Source organism: Eretmochelys imbricata, chromosome 3 (genome assembly GCF_965152235.1).
Source record: "Eretmochelys imbricata isolate rEreImb1 chromosome 3, rEreImb1.hap1, whole genome shotgun sequence".
NCBI classification, from domain to species: domain Eukaryota; kingdom Metazoa; phylum Chordata; order Testudines; family Cheloniidae; genus Eretmochelys; species Eretmochelys imbricata.
The window spans coordinates 209,339,672-209,358,537 of NC_135574.1; the positions used below are offsets into that span (position 1 = coordinate 209,339,672).

The following is an 18,866-nucleotide window of genomic DNA, read 5'->3' on the forward strand; positions in this document are numbered from 1 at the left end:
GGGTGCTGGGACCAGGGGAGAGCTAATCAAGCACCCTGAAGGCATCTTAAAAGCGGTTTCTTCTACTTCCTCCGGGATTCAAATCTGAGATGCCCCCAACCCCAGTGCCCACGGGGAAGCTGGCACTGCCTGTTGCCAGCCTGCAGATGTCTGGCCAGAAGGGACCTCATGGCTTTGACACCCTAACCCCATGAAGGTCTTGACCCTTCTGAGACCCCAGACCACCAGCCCAGCAAGAGACCAGCAACGTGCTGAAAGCACACGGCCCGCCAGCTGCTCCGCACTGACACAACCCATATCTTTTGGCTGGTCCGGCAGGGCCTCCCCACCTGCAGAGGGAACAGCAGCCTGTGTTCTTATTTCTCGAATACAGAGACGGCCCGAATATCCTCTCTCTTCCACCAGCGTGGACCAAGTGATTTACCCGAGCGTCAATGGGGCTCCCCCAGCTTCTGCTGGTGCATGCGCGAGGAGAGACAGGCCCAGCATGGCTGACTAGCTGCCTGCAGCCTCCCTGCAAGCACCATGCCGCAGCAAACACAAGCGGCTTGAACCACAACGCCAAGGCTTACCTGGAGGTGGCAGCCGTGCAGAGGCGAATAGCCGTCGAAGCCTGGCACCCAGGACACCACCAGGCTGTGCGCTGTTCTATTCAGGACATGCACGTCAGTCGGTGCGGCTGGAGTTCCTACATGAGAAAGCCAGGCCCGGTCAGCACTAATGCGTGTGAACACAATGCAGGCTGCCAGCCAGCTGTGGTGCAAAAACACGCATGTGCAAGCTCTGGAGGAGAAACACCTGAACGCTGAACTCAGTGCTGTGGAGGGGGTGAAGCCTCCCCAAGAGAAATAAGCTGGTCCATCCCAGGGCTGCTGTCTGGGGCCAGGGGAAGCAGCACCACCGTGGAAGGCATATTCAAGCAGTGGCCTGACATAGAGAGGTGGGGAGCAATGGCATGTGGGGGTCCCCGGGGCTGCCCCCCGGGGCTGGGAGCTTGCCTGGAAGGCTCGTGCCATTCGAACCTGCAGATCGGGAACTTCCAGTGTGCACCAGCAGCCTCTCCACGGAGTAACTGCTGTGCTGCAGGTGAGCGTGCGTTAGAAACCACCCCGTGCTGTGCGTGGCCGTCCCATGCAGACTACTCCTAGGGCCATGCTCCTCTCCGCAGCACGGTCGTGAGCTTGGGGGCGCTCGGACCCCGCCGGGCCGTGAGGAGCAGCGTGTGCTCAGCACGAGAGTCTCCAATGGGCGGCACTGATTTCACACGCCATGCTCTGTCTCTTCGCCCCAGAGAGCTGCTCTCCCTGGCCAAGGATCACCTGCCCCTGGCCACTGCCCACTCTGAACGGCAGGAACCCAGCTGGGTTGAGCCGAGCGCCAGTCAGAACCCCGGGCAGACAGCTATCAGCAGAGCGGTGGCCGCAGCCCTGTGAGCCCAAGTCAGGAGTCTGGCTGCCGTGCGCTGGGCAGACGTACCCTCTGTGACAGTCAGAACTGTGTCTCCTTTCACGAGCCCGGCGCTCAGAAGTGGGTGACAGGATGGTCTTACGGGGCAGAGGAGAGGGGGCGGGGGTGCCAAAGGGGTTAAGGGAAGGCTTTCTCAGAGAAGGGGGACACAGTGCTGTGTGTGAAGGCCAGGAGAAAGCTGCCTGCTGAGGGAGCTTGGAGGGGGATGCAGCTAGACCGCGGACTGCCTCCCTGAGCCCATCCCAGCTGCCCAGGAGATGCTACAGGACAGGTCAGAGGCAAAGCACAGGGCTCACCATTATGTTTATGTAACAATACATAGCATCAGTTTATTGCTGTCTCCAGGTGTCTCCCCTGTGCCAACGGTGAGCAGCGGACTGGGACCAGCACCTGCTCATTCTTTAAATGTCCCTTGAGGGGCCAGGTTACCCAAAGGAAGAAACGAGGTCTCTGACTCTCCATGCGGGATACCTGCTCCCTGCACTCTCCCCTTCCCTGGCCTCCGGGACAGCTGCTGCTGGCTGGGCCCTGTTCCCCCCAGCCTGGGTGTTGCTGCCATCTGGGCCCTGGATGTGGCACCCTGAGGTGCTGGGACTGGGGGAAATGACTTCCCAGAGCCTTCAGCACCATCCCCCGCTGGGATGGAGGAGCACAGGGAGTCGAACACCAAATGGGTGAGTTAGTCAGGTGCCCCCTTTACAGCCCGAATGTATGGGGCAGACTGTTAAAAATACAGGCCACCCGGGCACTCTTCTTCGAGGTACACGGCTAGGCAGCCGAGCCCGATCGTGTGTGTGGGGCCAGCAGCACCAAGAGCTCAGCCAGGCTGCTGGCAAAGCCCTAAGGGAGTGACTGTGGCTGTTCACAGCCTTGTGGGTCGGATCAGGGCGGCTACTCTAAACACGCCGGCGGGGACGAGGGAAACCGAGAGAGGCTGGGGGTGGGAGCGGGGACTCGTTCAGGAGCACCGGACACAAACTCCATGTGGAAACCAGAACGCAACAGACCGTCTTCACCTTTCCTGGAGCTGTCTGCACCCACTCTGTGCCCGTGAGCTGAAAGCAGCGCTCTGCCTCGGCTGGGAGCGCGTGGGCTCAGGGAAAACACGCCCTTGGCCGCCGGGCGACTCCCGCTCGGGAATTCCTGGAATTCCCGGCACTTCCCATGGAAACGCTGAGGCTGGCTCGGACCATGAAGGAAGGAAGGGAGGGAATGGCACAGCCTTTCTGAAACTCCCCTCAGTTTGACAGCTCTGCTTTCACGCGAACTCTCGGGTGCTTCCTCCCTCAGTCACAGCCCTGCTGACGCCCAGCTTTCCAGCTAGCAGAATCCTGGCAGGGGACCCTCGGGCTGAACTGGCATCTGCCTTGTGGCCATACTCCTCAGGGGGTTTTGTTGTTGCAGTGGCCAGCAAGGGAGCGGAAGGCAGCCTGCTCTGCTGTGGAGGGGAGAGAGACAGACCAAAGCACAGAAATGCTGTGCCTCCATCCAACTCTCCAGTCCCTTAGGATATCTGGGGCTTCTCCAAGAATCTTAGAGCATCTGTGGGTTTGGTGCGTCTTGTCCTCTGGGCTAGGGGCAATACCTGCTCTCCCCAACAATACAAGCTGCAGGAATCTCTGCGTGGCCTGGGTGAGGTCTGAGACCAGGCTTTGGAGCATAGCTTCCAGTGCAATAACTAGAGCTGGGCAGGAAACAGTTCTCCTGTCCGGCAAGAATTTTCTGAGATTTTTGAAAATATTTTCCCACCCCGAATTGGGATGAAAACTTGAAATCTTGAAACTGTTCACCACCCAAAAATGCAAAAATATCAGATTGGGTCAAGTGAAACACTAAGATCATTTCTAAAGGATTCTTTCTACGCTGACATTTTTTTGTTTGCAGAGTTTTTTTTAAAACGAAAAATCTAATTTTAAATTTTAAGACATAGTGTCATTTTGACCTGAACAACCACACTTTGTTTTGTAAAATGTCAAAATGGGACATTGGATGATTCTAAAACTTTGTTTTTCCAAGGTTTTTCCAAAACAGATTGAAACTGACCCTTTCCGCATACAGTCTTGGTTTTGATGAATCGGCATCTTCTAGTGCAAAATTTGTTGTCCAAAAATTCCCGACCAGCTTTAGCAATAACCTCATTCCATGGTCTCACTGCCATGCAGGCTCAGGTAGGAGCCACACACAGTCTACTAGGCAGAGACCTTGGCAGAAGTAGTGAGACAGATTTCATGTTCATCACTTACCTTTTATATTGATTTTCACTTCATTCGATGCAGTTAGTCCTTTCCTATTGTGAGCTTCACAGCTGAACACTGCAGTTTCGCTAAGACCTGCAGTCGGATAAAATAAACAGATTTAAAGATTTTATTAAAGCTAATGTTAAAAAAAATTATATAATACATAGATTGGAAAAGAGTGCTGTACATCTGGGTATAGTGCTAAGATTATCCACAAACACAAAGTTAGTTTTTTAAAAGTCATACGATACACAGAGTACAATATAACAGGACAATGGCCAGGCGGTGGTGAATGTTAGCAGGACAAAGGGAAGTCCTTTCACCACCCTGTATTTCTTTCAAGCTCATTTAATTTCATTCGCCACACAAAGATACTAATTCCCAGGTGTTGTTCAGCTAGCTATGAACCATGCCTGATCATCAACACTCCTTCACACATGAGGAAGAGAATTTAAGGGGAGACTTTGCAGTTTCTGTGAAATGCTCAGGGAGATTAGAGAGGCTATTAAAATTAAAAAATTAATAATAATAATGGGGAATTTCTATTATCCCCATATTGACTGCGTACATGTCACCTCCGGAAGAGATGCAGAGATAAAGTTTCTTGACACCTTAAATGATGGCTTCTTGGAGCAGCTGGTCCTGGAACCCACAAGAGGAGAGGCAATTCTTGATTTAGTCCTAAGTGGAGCACAGGATCTGGTCCAAGAGGTGAATATAGCTGGACCGCTTGGTAATAGTGACCATAATATAATTAAATTTAATATCCCTGTGGCAGGAAAACCACCACAGCGGCACAACACGGTAGCATTTAATTTCAGAAAGGGGAACTACACAGAAATGAGGAGGTTAAACAAACAGAAATTAAAGGGTACGGCGCCAAAAGTGAAATCTCTGCAAGGTGTGTGGAAACTTTTTAAAGACTCCATAATAAAGGCTCAACTTAAATACCCCAAAAAACATAGTAAGAGAACCAAAAAAGAGCCACCGTGGCTAAACAACAAAGTAAAAGAAGCAGTGAGAGGCAAAAAAGTGGAAGTTAAACCCTAGTGAGGAAAATAGAAAGGAGCATAAACACTGGCAAATGAAGTGTAAAAATACAATTTGGAAGGCCAAAAAAGAATTTGAGGAACAGTTAGCCAAAGACTCAAAAAGTAACAGCAAACATTTTTTTAAGTACATCAGAAGCAGGAATGTGACGCCAATTTTTAAAAAAGGGCTCCAGAGGTGATCCTGGCAATTACAGGCCTGTAATCCTGACTTCAGTACCAGGCAAACTGGTTGAAACCACAGTAAAGAAGAAAATTGTCAGACAAATAGATGAACGTAATTTGTTGGTGGAAAAAGTCAACATGGTTTTTGCAAAAGGAAATCATGTCTCACCAACCTACTAGAATTCTTTGAGGGGGTCAACAAGCATGTGGACCAAGGGGATCCAGTGGATATAGTGTACTTAGATTTTCAGAAAGCCTTTGACAAGGTCCCTCACCAAAGGCTCTTACGCAAAGTAAGCTGCCATGGGATAAGAGGGAAGGTGCTCTCATGGATTGGTAACTAGTTGAAAGATAGGAAACAAAGGGTAGGTATAAATGGTAAGTTTTCAGAATGGAGAGAGGTAAACAGTGGTGTCCCCCAGGGGTCTGTTCTGGGACCATTCCTATTCAACATGTTCATAAATGATCTGGGAAAAGGGGTAAATAGTGAGATGGCAAAATTTGCAGATGATATAAAATTACTAAAGATAGTTAAAACCCAGGCAAACTGCAAAGAGCTACAAAAGGATCTCTCAAAACTGGGTGACTGGGCAACAAAATGGCAGATTAAATTCAAGGTTGATAACTGCAACGTAGCACATTGGAAAGCATAATCCCAACTATACATATAAAATGATGGGGTCTAAATTAGTTGTTACCACTCAAGAAAGATCTTGGAGTCATTGTGGATAGTTCTCTGAAAACATCCACTCAATGTGCAGCGGCAGTCGAAAAAGTGAACAGAATGCTTGGAATAATTAAGAAAGGGATAGATAATAGAACAGAAAATATCATGTTGCCTCTCTATAAATCCACGGTACGCTCACACCTTGAATACTGTGTGCAGATGTGGTAACCGCATCTCAAAAAAAGATGTATTGGAATTGGAAAAGGTTCAGAAAGGGGCAACAGAGCAGCTTTCGTATGAGGAGAGATTAATAAGACTGGGACTCTTCATCTTGGAAAAGAGACGGCTAAGGGGAGATATGATTGAGATCTATAAAATCACGACTGGTGTAGAGAAAGTAGATAAGGAAGTGTTGTTTACCACTTCTCATAACAAAAGAACTAGGGGTCACCAAATGAAATTAATAGGCAGGAGGTTTAAAACAAATAAAAGGAAGTATTTCGTCACACAATGCACAGTCAACCTGTGAAACTCCTTGCCAGAGGATGTTGTGCAGGCCAAAACCATAACAGGGTTAAAAAAAGAACTAGATACATTCATGGAGGATAGGTCCATCAATGGCTATTAGCCAGGATGGGCAGGAACGGTGTCCCTAACCTCTGTTTGTCAGAAGCTGGGAATGGGTGACAGGGGATGGGTCACTTGATGATCACCTGTTCTGTTCATTCCCTCTGGGGCACCTGGCACTGGCCACTGTCGGAAGACAGGACACTGGGCTAGATGGACCTTTCGTCTGGTCCAGTATGGCCGTTCTTATGTTCTTTTATTTTTAAAAAGTTATTTTTTCCCCCATGAACATGAATAACCCATTTTTGCCCTAACCACTTCAAATTTGCCGTAGGCTGCATTTCTGCACATGCAGCCCAGGAAACAGGGGAGGAGAAAGGTGACACCCTGGTCCCAGTGAAGCCAGGCGCCCAGATACTATCGTGATGAGCGCGGTATAAAAACCTATGTAGAACTCCTGCTGACTTCAGTAGGGTCAGGATTTCACCCAAATACTTTAACTAAGAAGCAGAGAATGTAAGAGTGTGAAACCAAGGAGGAAGACCCAGTTCTGTAGCCCACAGTAGCAGCTGTTGCCCCATTTGAGAAATGGAGAGGCAGAAAGAGGAAGAACCCATGAGAATAGCCTTTCATCCTTTGGTTTGTTTTTAAAGATTGCTCACATCATCCAAGTGTGATAACAGCAGCGGAACCCCCGGGGGTCCAGATGTGACCCCCATCCGGATAACTGTGCCTCACCCAAAACCTCACTTCTTACCAACGGGAACGTGAGCCTTGTGCAGAAAGGAGCATCCTGGACTGCTGCAAGGGGACTGTGCGTTCTGGGGAATGTCGCAGGATGGACCTAACCACCACCCCACCCCCCAGGACCTGCTGGTGCTGCCAGCTGCTGTGGCCACTGGGGTTGTGCTGCGTGAGGCTCACACTGCTCCCTCCTAAACATGCAGCAGAGGTGGCTGCCCTGGCAGTTTAAAGAGCCACCTGAAGAGCTCCCTTCTTTTGCATTTCCTAGGCACAAAGAGCAAGACACGTCCTACAATGACAAGAGCTGGCTAGCCCACCCCTCTGCCTGTTCTGTGGGCACAGGACCAAAGCCCCCCATGCCCTGTGCAGCACCTGTTCCTAAAGGCAGGGGAACTTTGATGCTAATCTCCAGGCGGGACTTTTAGATCGGGTCCACCTCTGTCTGCCAGTACCCTCACTCCCAAAGAGGAACACTGTGGCCCAGATGCTCAGCTGGGGTGACGTGACGTAGTCAACTGCAGTCAACAGGCTCTGCTGAGACGCACCAGCTGCGGTCTCGGCCCTGGGCTTTTATAGAGGGACCTCAGTCTCTGGCCATCCTGGGAGTTTTTAGTCCCCTACCTGCCCTTAAGTCAGGCCAGGGAAGTTTAAATCTCATACAAATATTTTAGCGCTAGTTTGGAAGGGCCCAGAATTCCAGCCCTCTCCCTGCAAATGAAACCGCTCGACCTGCCCAGGTCCATGCTGGGGTCGACAGGGAAGGGATTTGAGAGACCCCTGCTGGGAAAGGATCTGGACTGAGGGGTCTGGTGCGCTCCAGCGGGGACAGACAATCTAAGGCTGACTGGCTTCTAGCTAAAACACTAGGATGAAGGCATTGCTTATGCTTTGTGTTGGCCTTTGCTGATCACAAAGGAATGTCGGCAGTGCCCTTATCTGAAAGGGCGGCTTACCCAGTGGGACAGAGGCCAGAATACCGGGCAGTGCTTCCAGAATCCAAGAGGAAAGGAAAAGTATGTACACAACATGTTGTGGGATCCTCTGGGTACCACAGCAGACTCAGAGTCTGGGTGTCCCCTTTCCCAGCCCACTTCCTCCTCGGCACGATCCTACACGCTGACGCCGGGGGGACACTGTTCCTTGGCGTGCAGGACACAGAGACAGGCCACTGAGACCAGGGCTCTCCTAAGGAGTTTGGGGAGGGCGCCCAAACTTAAGTGCCTCACTTGAAGTAACCAGGGGGCAGCAATTCTTTAAGCCACCTCTGCCGGCGAGGGGAGGAGCCCAGCAGCCCCTCTGCAGCGGGGCAGAGCCGCCCACCTACACATTTTTTGCCAATGGACAATCTGTGTCTAAGGCAGCGATTTGGAGGCGCCGTCCCTGTCCACCGCAGGGTATTTGAGTGGGAGGGGTATATTTTCCTACTTACAGGGCCCCTGCTGCCCGCTCCAAGGATGGGGTGGGAAGCTGTAGCCCTTGCTGCTCAGTAGGAGAGCTGGGGAAAGGAATCTTCCCATCGCACTGCTGGTGCGTTCTGCTCTCAGACGGACTCCCGGGGCGGCAGCTGCCAACAAGCCCTATTGCAGGCCCAGCACTGCTACTGCCATGATCAATCACCTGCCCAGAGACACGCACCGGGGGTAGGGAAAATGGTCTCTCGGTCCAGAGGCTGCTGCAGCACTGAAACACAAGCGCTTGTTATGGGTCAAATCCTGACCCTTTAAAGTGAATGGACGCTTTGCCATCAGCTTGGCCCTTTGTAAGTAGACGATTGTGTAGTGGGCTAATAAATCAGACCTAACATGTTGTGAATTATTCATATTCAGAGCCTAGACTACTGCAGAAGGGCCAATGGGTTCCAAAGCTAAAGGGTACAGTAAGGAACATAAGCACATAAGAGCGGCCTTACTGGGTCAGACCAGTGGTCCATCCAGCCCCGTATCCTGTCTTCTGACAGTGGCCAGTGCCAAGTGCCCCAGAGGGAATGAACAGAACAGGGCAATTAGCACGTGATCCATCCCCTGTTGCCCTTTCCCAGAGTCTGGCAAACAGTGAAACAAACCAGTGAGTTGTTAGAACTTGGCTCACTTTACATCTTCTGGAGCGCTGGCTCATCTTCCAAGCTGCCCAAATCCACAGATCGCCCCTTTTCCAACCTCTCTGTATTATTTATCACTATTATCCCTTATTCCCGCCACACCCCAATATACGTTCCACACATTGAATCCATTCAGTAAACAAGGGCTCATTCAGTTTCCGCTCCCATCAGACTAGGAGGCAGAATGTAAAATAAAAACGAGCAATGCTCAAGAGGACATTTTGATGATGGATATCAAGATTTCATCCACACTTGGATCCCCTTTACGATTATACAAGCAAGAGCTTAATGATTGTAGGAGTATTACCCTCATTAGATATACATCATATTACAACATCATTAACTAGCGTGTAGTTACAGAACTGTTCTAACTTTTGATAAGACTAATTACCACCAATTCTAGCACTGTGCCTGGTATCTCCAGGGGGAAGAGCTTGAGAAGCCTGAAATGAAACATGTTGCAGGTTTCTGAGGAATTCCTAGTTTCCATTCAGATTTTCATAATGCTTCTCAGCATCCGACTGCTTCTCTTAAAGTTAAATATCTGAGGTGGAAATGTGGCGTTTCCTCACTCCCAATAATTACAGGGTGGTTACCATGGAGTTAATGTACCGGGATTCTAAAAGACAGACAGGAATTCGGCAGGAGACCAATTGGGCAAAGCTGAGTAAAGCAGACATGAAGGACACCTTTTGGTTATATGAATTAATGGTAATGACAGCTATCAGTAATTAGAACTGGGCTGTAACTACAGTATAGCTACTCTTTAATTATCCTAGAAGTATTATAAAGTATGTAGGAGAGAGAGAGCCTGGAGCACTGGGCCTGGTGCAAGATTCGAGGCCTGAACCAGAGGCCGTGAACCAAAATCAGGCCATGGATTAAAGCAGATGTTTACAAGCGCGCCGTCTGATATGCGCCCTTGGCAAAAGTATTGCCAGCGTGGCTAAAACACAGGTACTTCTAAGAAGCAACAGATACTGGGTGTACGTGAGAACACACTCCAGAAGATTAGCTCAGGGTCATCCTGAGCTAACACTAGATAAGAGGATGTTTTGCCCAAGACACTTGGAGCATAATACAAAGGGAGGCAACAAGCAGGTGTCCTGGAACATGGGAGGTGGCACGGAAGATGTTTGTCTCGGTCTGTAAAGACTGGGGTACCTCACCTTAACCCTTTGTGTGGCCAAGGGGGCATCAGAAAGTCCTGCTGCAGACTGGGCTGAGTCCTTGCCACAGGGTACTCGTGTTTTAGCATACCTGTAGCCATGGAGCCAGGGCAATAAACCTGGCCGAGTGCCTTTGTCACTGAACTATGCCAGTGGTTGTTCTTTCTGGTAGTGCTGTCGAGGTCTGCTGAACCAACTGTTTGCACAGAGCTGGGAGAGCGCACGGAGAGAGCACGCATGCACCTAAATGACAACAAAGTATGCCCACCTCCTACTGAAATTAATGACAGGTCCGACTAGCTCTAATAGTGCCCCCAAGCCTTTTGCACAGTGGTGTTTGTCAAAACTAACTGCCTTCACTTCCTAGCCACTGACTTTTACTAATGGGACTTAACCATTTGCAATCGGCTTTTTGCATGTTTTTGCAAGTTTCGTTTCCAACGTTCTCTCCTTGGGATATATTTTTCAGCTGATGTGATGTTATGGACGAGTCCTTATTCACGCTCCTGTTCTCACAGTGATAAGAAATGCTTGGCACAGAACTGTTTAATGGGGAGCAGGGGTTATTCATGGGCTTCCTTCCTTACTTTTACATATCTCTGAAGTTTTCCCGTTTTCGATTAAAAATCCCATAAAAACAAGGCAATCCTTGTATTTCAGTCCTATCTGCTTGGCAGAGCTGGGATTTCCCAGCGTTCTTTCCAATGGTTTCAAAACGCTTTTGGAAAGAGGATTTATTTTTACCTTCTAATTTTCTAGGCCATAATCCCGGGGGTCAGGGTCTTACACTGAATCCTTTGCTCAACCAAACAGCCCTTGCTCATGCAAGTTGTCCCTTTGACGCCAATAGGGCGACTTGTGAAAGAAAAACTGCTCCAACCATCCGACCTAGAGTTTGCTAAACAGACAGAAAATGCAGAAGGGATGAGTCAGATCTTCCAGCTTTCGCTGCCTTTTAAAATCTCACTCTGGAGCCCAAAACATGCCAGCTATAGCATACCACATGTACAGCTGGAAGTGAATCAAGCAAATTCCCCTCTTTGATCTTTTATGGCAAAATCCTCCTGGATTTTACATCACAGTGCGAATAAGGTCTGTTGCAGAGAGTGCGTGTCTCTCTCCCTTACTCATCCTGGTTTGCCAGGCCTCATTCCCCTCCCTACCCTCCATGCACATCCAAAGTTCTTCTACATCCCCACCTGTTCTCCCTCCTGGGGTCCCCTGGCAGCAGCAACAGAGCGTAACCAGGTGCGATCTCAGCAACACTCACACCAGGGTCACGCCAGGCTGTAGGCCAGAGTGAAACTCAGCAGGCACCTCTCGGGAAACCACGTGCTAACGCTCAACCCCACGGAGCGATGAGTCTGGGGAGAAAGCTAAAACCAGGGGGGACGACCAAGGGCCCTGATCCTTGGCTCCAGCCTAGGAGTGCTCGGTGCAATTCAGAGGAGTTGCAGTCCCATAGCTGCTCTGACCTACATTTGCGGCCGATGGCCTCAGGGGAAAATCCAGCCCAGGAGCCCCAGGGATCCTGCACCCACTATAACCCTCTCAGATCACTCAATACACGGACGGACTGAATGCACCTCATCCAGCTCCCACGTGTGCCCGCCTGAGAGCCCACCTCCCGCCCAGCCCTGCCTGTTCTCACGGACGCTCACAGCAGGAGTCCCGAGGATCCAGCCCTTAGAGGAAAGGAAATACACGCAATGACCCGGCCATGGAGAGGACCCAGCTACAATGCAGTAAATGCCGCTTTCACTTCCTCATTTCACTTCATTTCCTCCCACCCCAGCTCAGAGGCCTACACAGCAGTTTTACAGCCCCGTGAGCCTGAGTCAGCTGACACGGCCCAGCTGCGGGGGGGGGGGGGGGGCAGTGTTAATTGGCGTGTAGACACACCCTAAGGGGACTGCTGCATGGGCTGGCAGGGGACCCGACCCTCAGAAGCACCATAGCAAAGCTAGAGCCACCTGCTGACTTCCCTTGCAATTCTGGGCTCTCTGCACCAAGACGTGCATCTTCTTATCAGAAACAGCCTCCTCCATAGACTTGGTGCTCGCAGTTCCCTGGGGCTGCTGGCTGGAAAGGTCTGTTTCTAGGTGCGGGGAAGGGAGTTTGATTGCAAACTTCCTCGTCAGAAGAAATTTCCAACCCTAAACTGAAACTGGCTCGAAGCCCCAAAACCAGCCCTTTAGCTTCACATGACCAAAGCCGATCTGTATCTCCCAGTGGGGAGACATAGCCTCTGCCTCCCCTTTGGGAGCTACTTGGGGTATGACGAGTGTCCCCGTCCATTCCACTTCGCAAGCCTCAGCTCCGCGGCTCCGTGTTCCTGCCTGACTCAGGAACGGGGATCGAGTCTGCTGACCCACGCAGGTCCCTGGGCCCGCAGCAAGCTGCACTGTCAGACAAGCCTGAGCAATGACTTTGTTTTCACCCTCACCATACTGAGCCTGGAGGGGAAGGCAAAGCAGGGACTTTCACCTCAGGAACAATCAGTTCAGCTGAGTTAGGGCTCACTTCACACCCTCTCCATGCGCTCACTCCGAGCGTAAAGCATTGTGCTGCCATGCAAGAGGCCCAGTTCACAGGGACGTGCAAAATCCTGTTACCTCCCAAATAATTCATGGTCCAGCTCATTCGAGTCAGAGAGTTAGCTGAGCTGAAGTGGTTTCACTGTTCAAATTTGGGAGGAGATCCCTAACAAGTGCTGTAATATACCTGCGCTCACAACCCCCCCATACTAAACCATGCCGTGCTCCGAGGTTAAAGCCAGTTCAGGTCACTGGGCTAACCAGGACTCCTCGGGCCTTATCCCACGGTTCTTTGTGCTGAGCTGCTCTCGCGTGAGAACGGTGGGAAAACTCGTCTGTTCTTCTGGGCACATGGGGAGTCGGGGGAGAAGCTGTTGTAGGCGGGCACTGGAGGACTACCAGCACTGGAAGAGTTTAGCCTGTGTCCTTGCTGCCAAGCGGGCGGGTTACCAGCCTCACAGAGGCTCTAGCCTATAGCCCCAGACAGGCCAGAGAGCCCAGCTTGAAAACAGCATCACACTCAGCCAGTGTGTGTGGATGGGTCAGGGGTTGGAGAGACACCCCAGAAAGAGCCTGGGTTAACTCTGCAATGAAGACATACCCTTATGGGCAGCACGCACCCAGACAAACCCTCCACAGCCAGCTAAAGCTCCTCATTTAACACACCATGTTCCTCACTTTCACTGATGGGTTCTAGAGCCAGGTCCCACGCACTCCAATGGGCAGAGTAACACAATGTACGCCCCACATTCCCCACCACCACCGTGTAACAAAGCATGAACCCTGACCTCAGAGGCATCACCTCACCGGTCTGCTAGACAGCCCTGCACCAGGGAAGGGTATGACGCGGGAAGAGCCCTTGATTTATAGACTTCGAGGCCAGCCGGGATCAGCACAGCCTTGACCAGCCGGGCCTCCTGCAGACCGCCAGAGGCCAGCAAACAATCACTGCAGCATCAGCCCCTGGTGGGGGTCACAGTTCAGGTTCTGCATTCTAAGGTGGTACGGAGGAATGGGGCGTGGCACGATCCCCGTTAGGCCAACGTGTCTGTCAGGGCAGGGTTTGACTCTTTGTCTATAAGTGCAAGGATGTAACCGTCAATTCGACACGGGAGCAAGCCCTGCAGCGAGAGGAGATCACGTCTATTGCAGAGCAGGATGGCTGAAGGCAAGGGCCACCGTGTTCCTGGCTGCTTCTGCGTGCCAGCCGTTAGCCAGGCGCAGCCAGCCAACCGCCCGCCAGTGAGTTCAATCGGCGAATGCCAGCCAGCCAAGCCGGGCAGCCGCGGAGCTTACCACGCTCCTGTTGCGGCGACGGCCCCCTGTGCGCTGAAACCACCCCTGGGCGACACTCACCTGGCAGAGTCAGGACCGAGGGGGAAATGTACGGCTGGTCATTCACCCTGCTGCTGTTCCAAAACCAGTAAATCTGCACGGGCTCCGGGGGCCCCACTGCCTGGCATGTGAGGTTGAACGGTCTGTTCCTGGTAACGTTCAGCCTCTGGGGCTGCCGAAGGAAGTGGGGGAGCCCTACGCAGAAAGACGAGGAGACGGGCACCTTAAAAACACTTGCAACAATAATACTACTAGTCAATAAGGTCCAGGCCTGCCAGCATCGCTGCCAGGGCAACGGTGGCTCTCAGCACAGGCATTGTGTGCCCTGGCACCTGCCTCCCACACTGGGTAGCCCAGCCTGCTCCACCATCTCCTGCTCATTCCCACTCCCATCCAACTCCCGCTCCCCACTGCCCAGCCCCGTGCACAACCCCTGCCACGAGCTCTCCTGCCAGTGCGCTGGCATTGTTACTAAATGCCTCTTTCAGGCCCCGGCTTACCTTCCATCTGGACAAAGATGGGGTCTGACTCAATTTCCTCATTGTGGATTTTCAGTTTGCAGCTGTAGGACCCATTATCAGAGCGCTGAGCATTGGTTATGCTGTCAGGGGAGAGGAAAGGATTCACCTCGAGACTTATCACAGCAACAGCTTCCGTGCACTGGCACCAAAGACGAGAAATGCTGGAACACTTTCACTCTGGATCTCAGGAGGTATTACCCACAAAAATGGCATTAAAAGAATGTTACGGTTGCAAAGTCAAGCACTCAAAAGATGCAACCTTCTTGTGTATATGCATTATGATACAGTCTTTGACTGGACTCAAAGACTTTAAGGCCAGAAGGGCCGGTCATGATCATCCAGTCTGACCTCCTGCACATTTCAAGCCACCGACCCTCACCCACCCACTCCTGTAACAGACCCCTAACCTTTGGCTGAGTTCTGAAGTCCTCAAATCATGATTTAAAGACTTCAAGTTACAGAGAATCCACCATTTACACTAGTTTAAACCTGGAAACGACCTGTGTCCCATACTGTGGAGGAAGGCAAAACACCCACTCAGGGGAAAATTCCTTCCTGATCCCAAACATGGTGATCAGTTAGACCCTGAGCATGTGGGCAAGACCCACCATAATTACTGGATCACCTGCTTTTTCCCCAGAAGACCCTGCTTCATTCAGTCCACAGGGTGGCTGGTGCTCACTTACTGAGCAGCTGCCGAATAGATTGTTTTATCCTCAGGATTTAATGTGTGGGTCTGTGGTTGCCACTATTCAAACCCTGCTCTGAAAATAGAATTATTAACGTCCTTCTAGGCTTCTCTATGGTGCGCATCGGCACGCTGCCATCGTTAAGTGCTTCACACATTTCTTAACGTTTATTTTTTCACGGCACTATTACCCCTACAGGACAGAAGGGGAACTGATGCACAGACAGGTTACAGTCACAAGTGCCCACTAATTCTGGGAGCACAATTTGAGACACCCAGGACCTGATTTTGCAGAGGGCTTAGCATTATATACATTCCAAACCCAGCTCCCGGGGACTTCAGTCGTGCTCTGAGACCTCAGCACTTTTTACATCAGTCCCCAGGGTCTCAAGTCAGGCACCTGGTTAACGAGGAACACACACTTAGTGACCCCCCTGCACAAGAACCGTGCAGCAGATTCCCCCCCCACCCTCCCAGCTCCTACTCTCAGTCTCTCCCTATGGCATGGGGATGGAAAGGCCTAGGGATAACATTTTCCAAAGCACTTTAGGGGCATAACCTCATCCCCTCACAATGGGTACTCTTAGGTGACTTTAGGGGCTTTTGAAAGAGAAGAACCTGATGCATGCTGGGATGTTTGCTTTGAGAACAGCATATGTGTTTGTTTCAGGATTGTCTCACAGCTGTCCTGTTACAAACCACAATGGTGAAAAACACAGCTCTGGGGCCCTCTTGTAAATGACAGTCATGGACAAGCTGGGTTTTTCTATGGACTCAGAAGCTGTGTGGGAGGAGGAGTGCGGGAGGGGACAGTATCTGTAGGAGTCTATGTTTGGCTTAAAGAAAAGGAGTACTTGTGGCACCTTAGAGACTAACCAATTTATTTGAGCATAAGCTTTCGTGAGCTACAGCTCACTTCATTAGATGCATCCAATGTAGCTCACGAAAGCTTATGCTCAAATAAATTGGTTAGTCTCTAAGGTGCCACAAGAACTCCTTTTCTTTTTGCGAATACAGACTAACACGGCTGTTACTCTGAAACCTATGTTTGGCTTAGTGGATCTTCCTTTCCTTTTCCTCCCTACACTGTGGGTTTCATGCAGCCGATTCCTGCCTAGTGAAGGTTATGCCATGGTCCTGGGTGTGAGTCCTTGCTGAATGCTATCACCAGTGGATCTGACCCTAAGACAGAGAGGAGCTCTGTCCCATCTGAGAGCCAAACCTTGCCTCCTTGTCCAGCCGTCCTGACCGCAGCGGGACTGAGGATCTGCCTTCTTTAAAAAAAAGCCATGACTGGGGGCTCAGATTACATCAATCCCAGCCCCTGCTTCATGCCGGACCATCTGGGAGCTCTATCTCCCACCCGCTCTGTTCCTTGGTCTGTCATGCAGGGGGGTGGGAGATCAGGGTCCTGGGTTTGCTTTGGGGAAGCTGACTTAAAGCAAAGGGCATGTGGGTGAGCCTGTGTTTTCTGTCATCACCGGATTCCTATTTTCCATCAGGCAAGAAAGGGTTTAAACTAGCTTTTCAGGTCTGCAGTTTTACCTGCCTGACAAGTCAGGAAGGGTATGAATAGCCTGTGCTGTTATCAAAGACTGGAACAGCCAAACTTCCACCAGCCCCCGACTGTTACCCTAGCCACAGGGTTGGTTCACAAACACCTAACTGATCAGCAAACACCACAGCCCCCCAAGTAGAAATCTATCCCGGGGCCTGACCCTGCTGGCGGAGCTCCAGGGGCACTCTTCGCAGTTGTTCTGCAGGGATCTGCGTGCAGAGATCTAAGCTACTGGGCTGGGCGAGAGTTTTTTAGCTGCATCTTGAACTGAAGATGGCACTTGGCAAACCACCTTTTAAACAGCTGGCTAGTTTACCTGAAGGTAGAGATCATAGTTATTTCGCCATCGTCCATGACCTGGTAATGTCGAATGGACATGCGGCCAGGCTCCTGCGGCTCCTTCCCGTCTTTCCACAAGGAAATGACAGAAGAGTCTTGGTTGAATAAGAAATGAGGTACCTTAATTGAGCAGTTAAACGTGAAATCTTTATGCTCATTAATTACTACATGGCCTACTGTGGGATTGAATTTAATTAGCTGTAGAGAGTGGGCCGCAGAGGCTCCGTCCAAGAGAGATGCATTGGCCTGGTCAGGATATGGCTCCGTGGGGGGTGTTCGTGCTTCAGCTTTGGGGGTATCATGCATCGTGGTTAGAAGGGAGCGGGGGTGTCGAGGCGCAGCTGGCCAGTCCACCGACAATGCTTGCGTGGATGGCGACAGGTGGGACATCCTCCTCTCCTGCTTTCCCTCAGTGTTCTCTGCAAAATAAGACCCAGGTTTATGTCCCTGTTCATTGCCAGCAGCGAGCCCGCCGCGGTATTCGGCATTCTGTGTATCTCAGCAGCCCCGAAGTCCCAACGCTTCTATTCTCCACGGCCTCACCCCGGGCACGGTGGACCCAGGCACACCCCATCCCCACAGTGGAGCAGACCCAATACTAGGAGGGCGTCTCCGCAGAGACCCCCAGTCTCTATGCAGCATGTGTTCATGAGCCAGACCCTCGGCTGGTGAAGCTCCACCAACTGGCCTGAAATACCATCCACGGCCGCAGAGACCCCCTTCACCGATACTGCCGAGCCCGGCCCCTTGCTCAGGCAATGAGAGCACCGCAAGTTGGGGGGCGGGGGGGAAGGGGCACAGCTGTGTGAAGGGACCGGCCTCCATAAGTGATGGCTCCTCCCTTTGTGGATCTGTGGGTGCTCCTCCCCACGCAGCCCCTAGATCTGGTGGGGTGGAAGGCCTCACCCCCTGACAACTTGGTGCCCCCGAAGCCCTCCCCCAGGAGGGCGGCGCAAAGAGAGCGCTGTAAAGGCGAGGTTCAGCATTCTCACCCCCCGCCATACTCCCAGGTGTTTTCCACAGGGGGGATGTGTCTGGCCCAGATGTTATGGTCAGTCCTGTCCACACCCCGCTAGTGTCCCCAAATGTCTCCTTCACTGCGGAACAAAACCTGACTCAAAACAATCCACGCACACCAAAAAGCCAAAGACAGCCACATGCACACGTGTCATCTAGACAACGAGTCACGTTCCTGACATCCAGACGGCCCTCTTCCCAGCACCCACCGACCGAGATGCTGCCATTAACATGAGGCTCCACATCTCCTACGTACTGATTCCAACACACCCCGCAATGAAGACAAAACTGGTATTTCCCTGGCCGTAGACATCACGCTGCACTCGACTGATCCTGGCTTTGCAGAATGCCATCCCATTAAAAAAAAGAAAAGGAGGACTTGTGGCACCTTAGAGACTAACCAATTTATTTGAGCATGAGCTTTCATGAGCTACAGCTCACTCACATGTCTTCTGCAGTTTCCACAGTATGCATCCGATGAAGTGAGCTACTGCAGAAGACGTCTTCTGCAGTTTCCACAGTATGCATCCGATGAAGTGAGCTGTAGCTCACGAAAGCTTATGTTCAAATAAATTGGTTAGTCTCTAAGGTGCCACAAGTCCTCCTTTTCTTTTTGCGAATACAGACTAACACGGCTGTTACTCTGAAACATCCCATTAGAGTGCCTCAAAGCACTGCAGACATGAGCTATGCCCTGCCTGTCTCACA

General features: G+C 51.3%; 1 protein-coding gene across 1 annotated transcript in view; it reads right to left on the reverse strand.

The window, feature by feature from the left end:
* The window catches only part of MERTK (MER proto-oncogene, tyrosine kinase), a 72,097-nt gene that overhangs the window by 34,806 nt on the left and 18,425 nt on the right, over positions 1-18,866 (reverse strand). The window contains exons 3-7 of the mRNA XM_077812205.1: positions 17,119-17,560; positions 14,536-14,636; positions 14,057-14,230; positions 3,711-3,797; positions 573-688 (exon numbers count right to left, since the gene is read on the reverse strand). Of these exons, the coding sequence (XP_077668331.1) occupies positions 573-688; positions 3,711-3,797; positions 14,057-14,230; positions 14,536-14,636; positions 17,119-17,560 (920 nt within the window). The remainder of the gene's footprint in view (positions 1-572; positions 689-3,710; positions 3,798-14,056; positions 14,231-14,535; positions 14,637-17,118; positions 17,561-18,866) is intronic.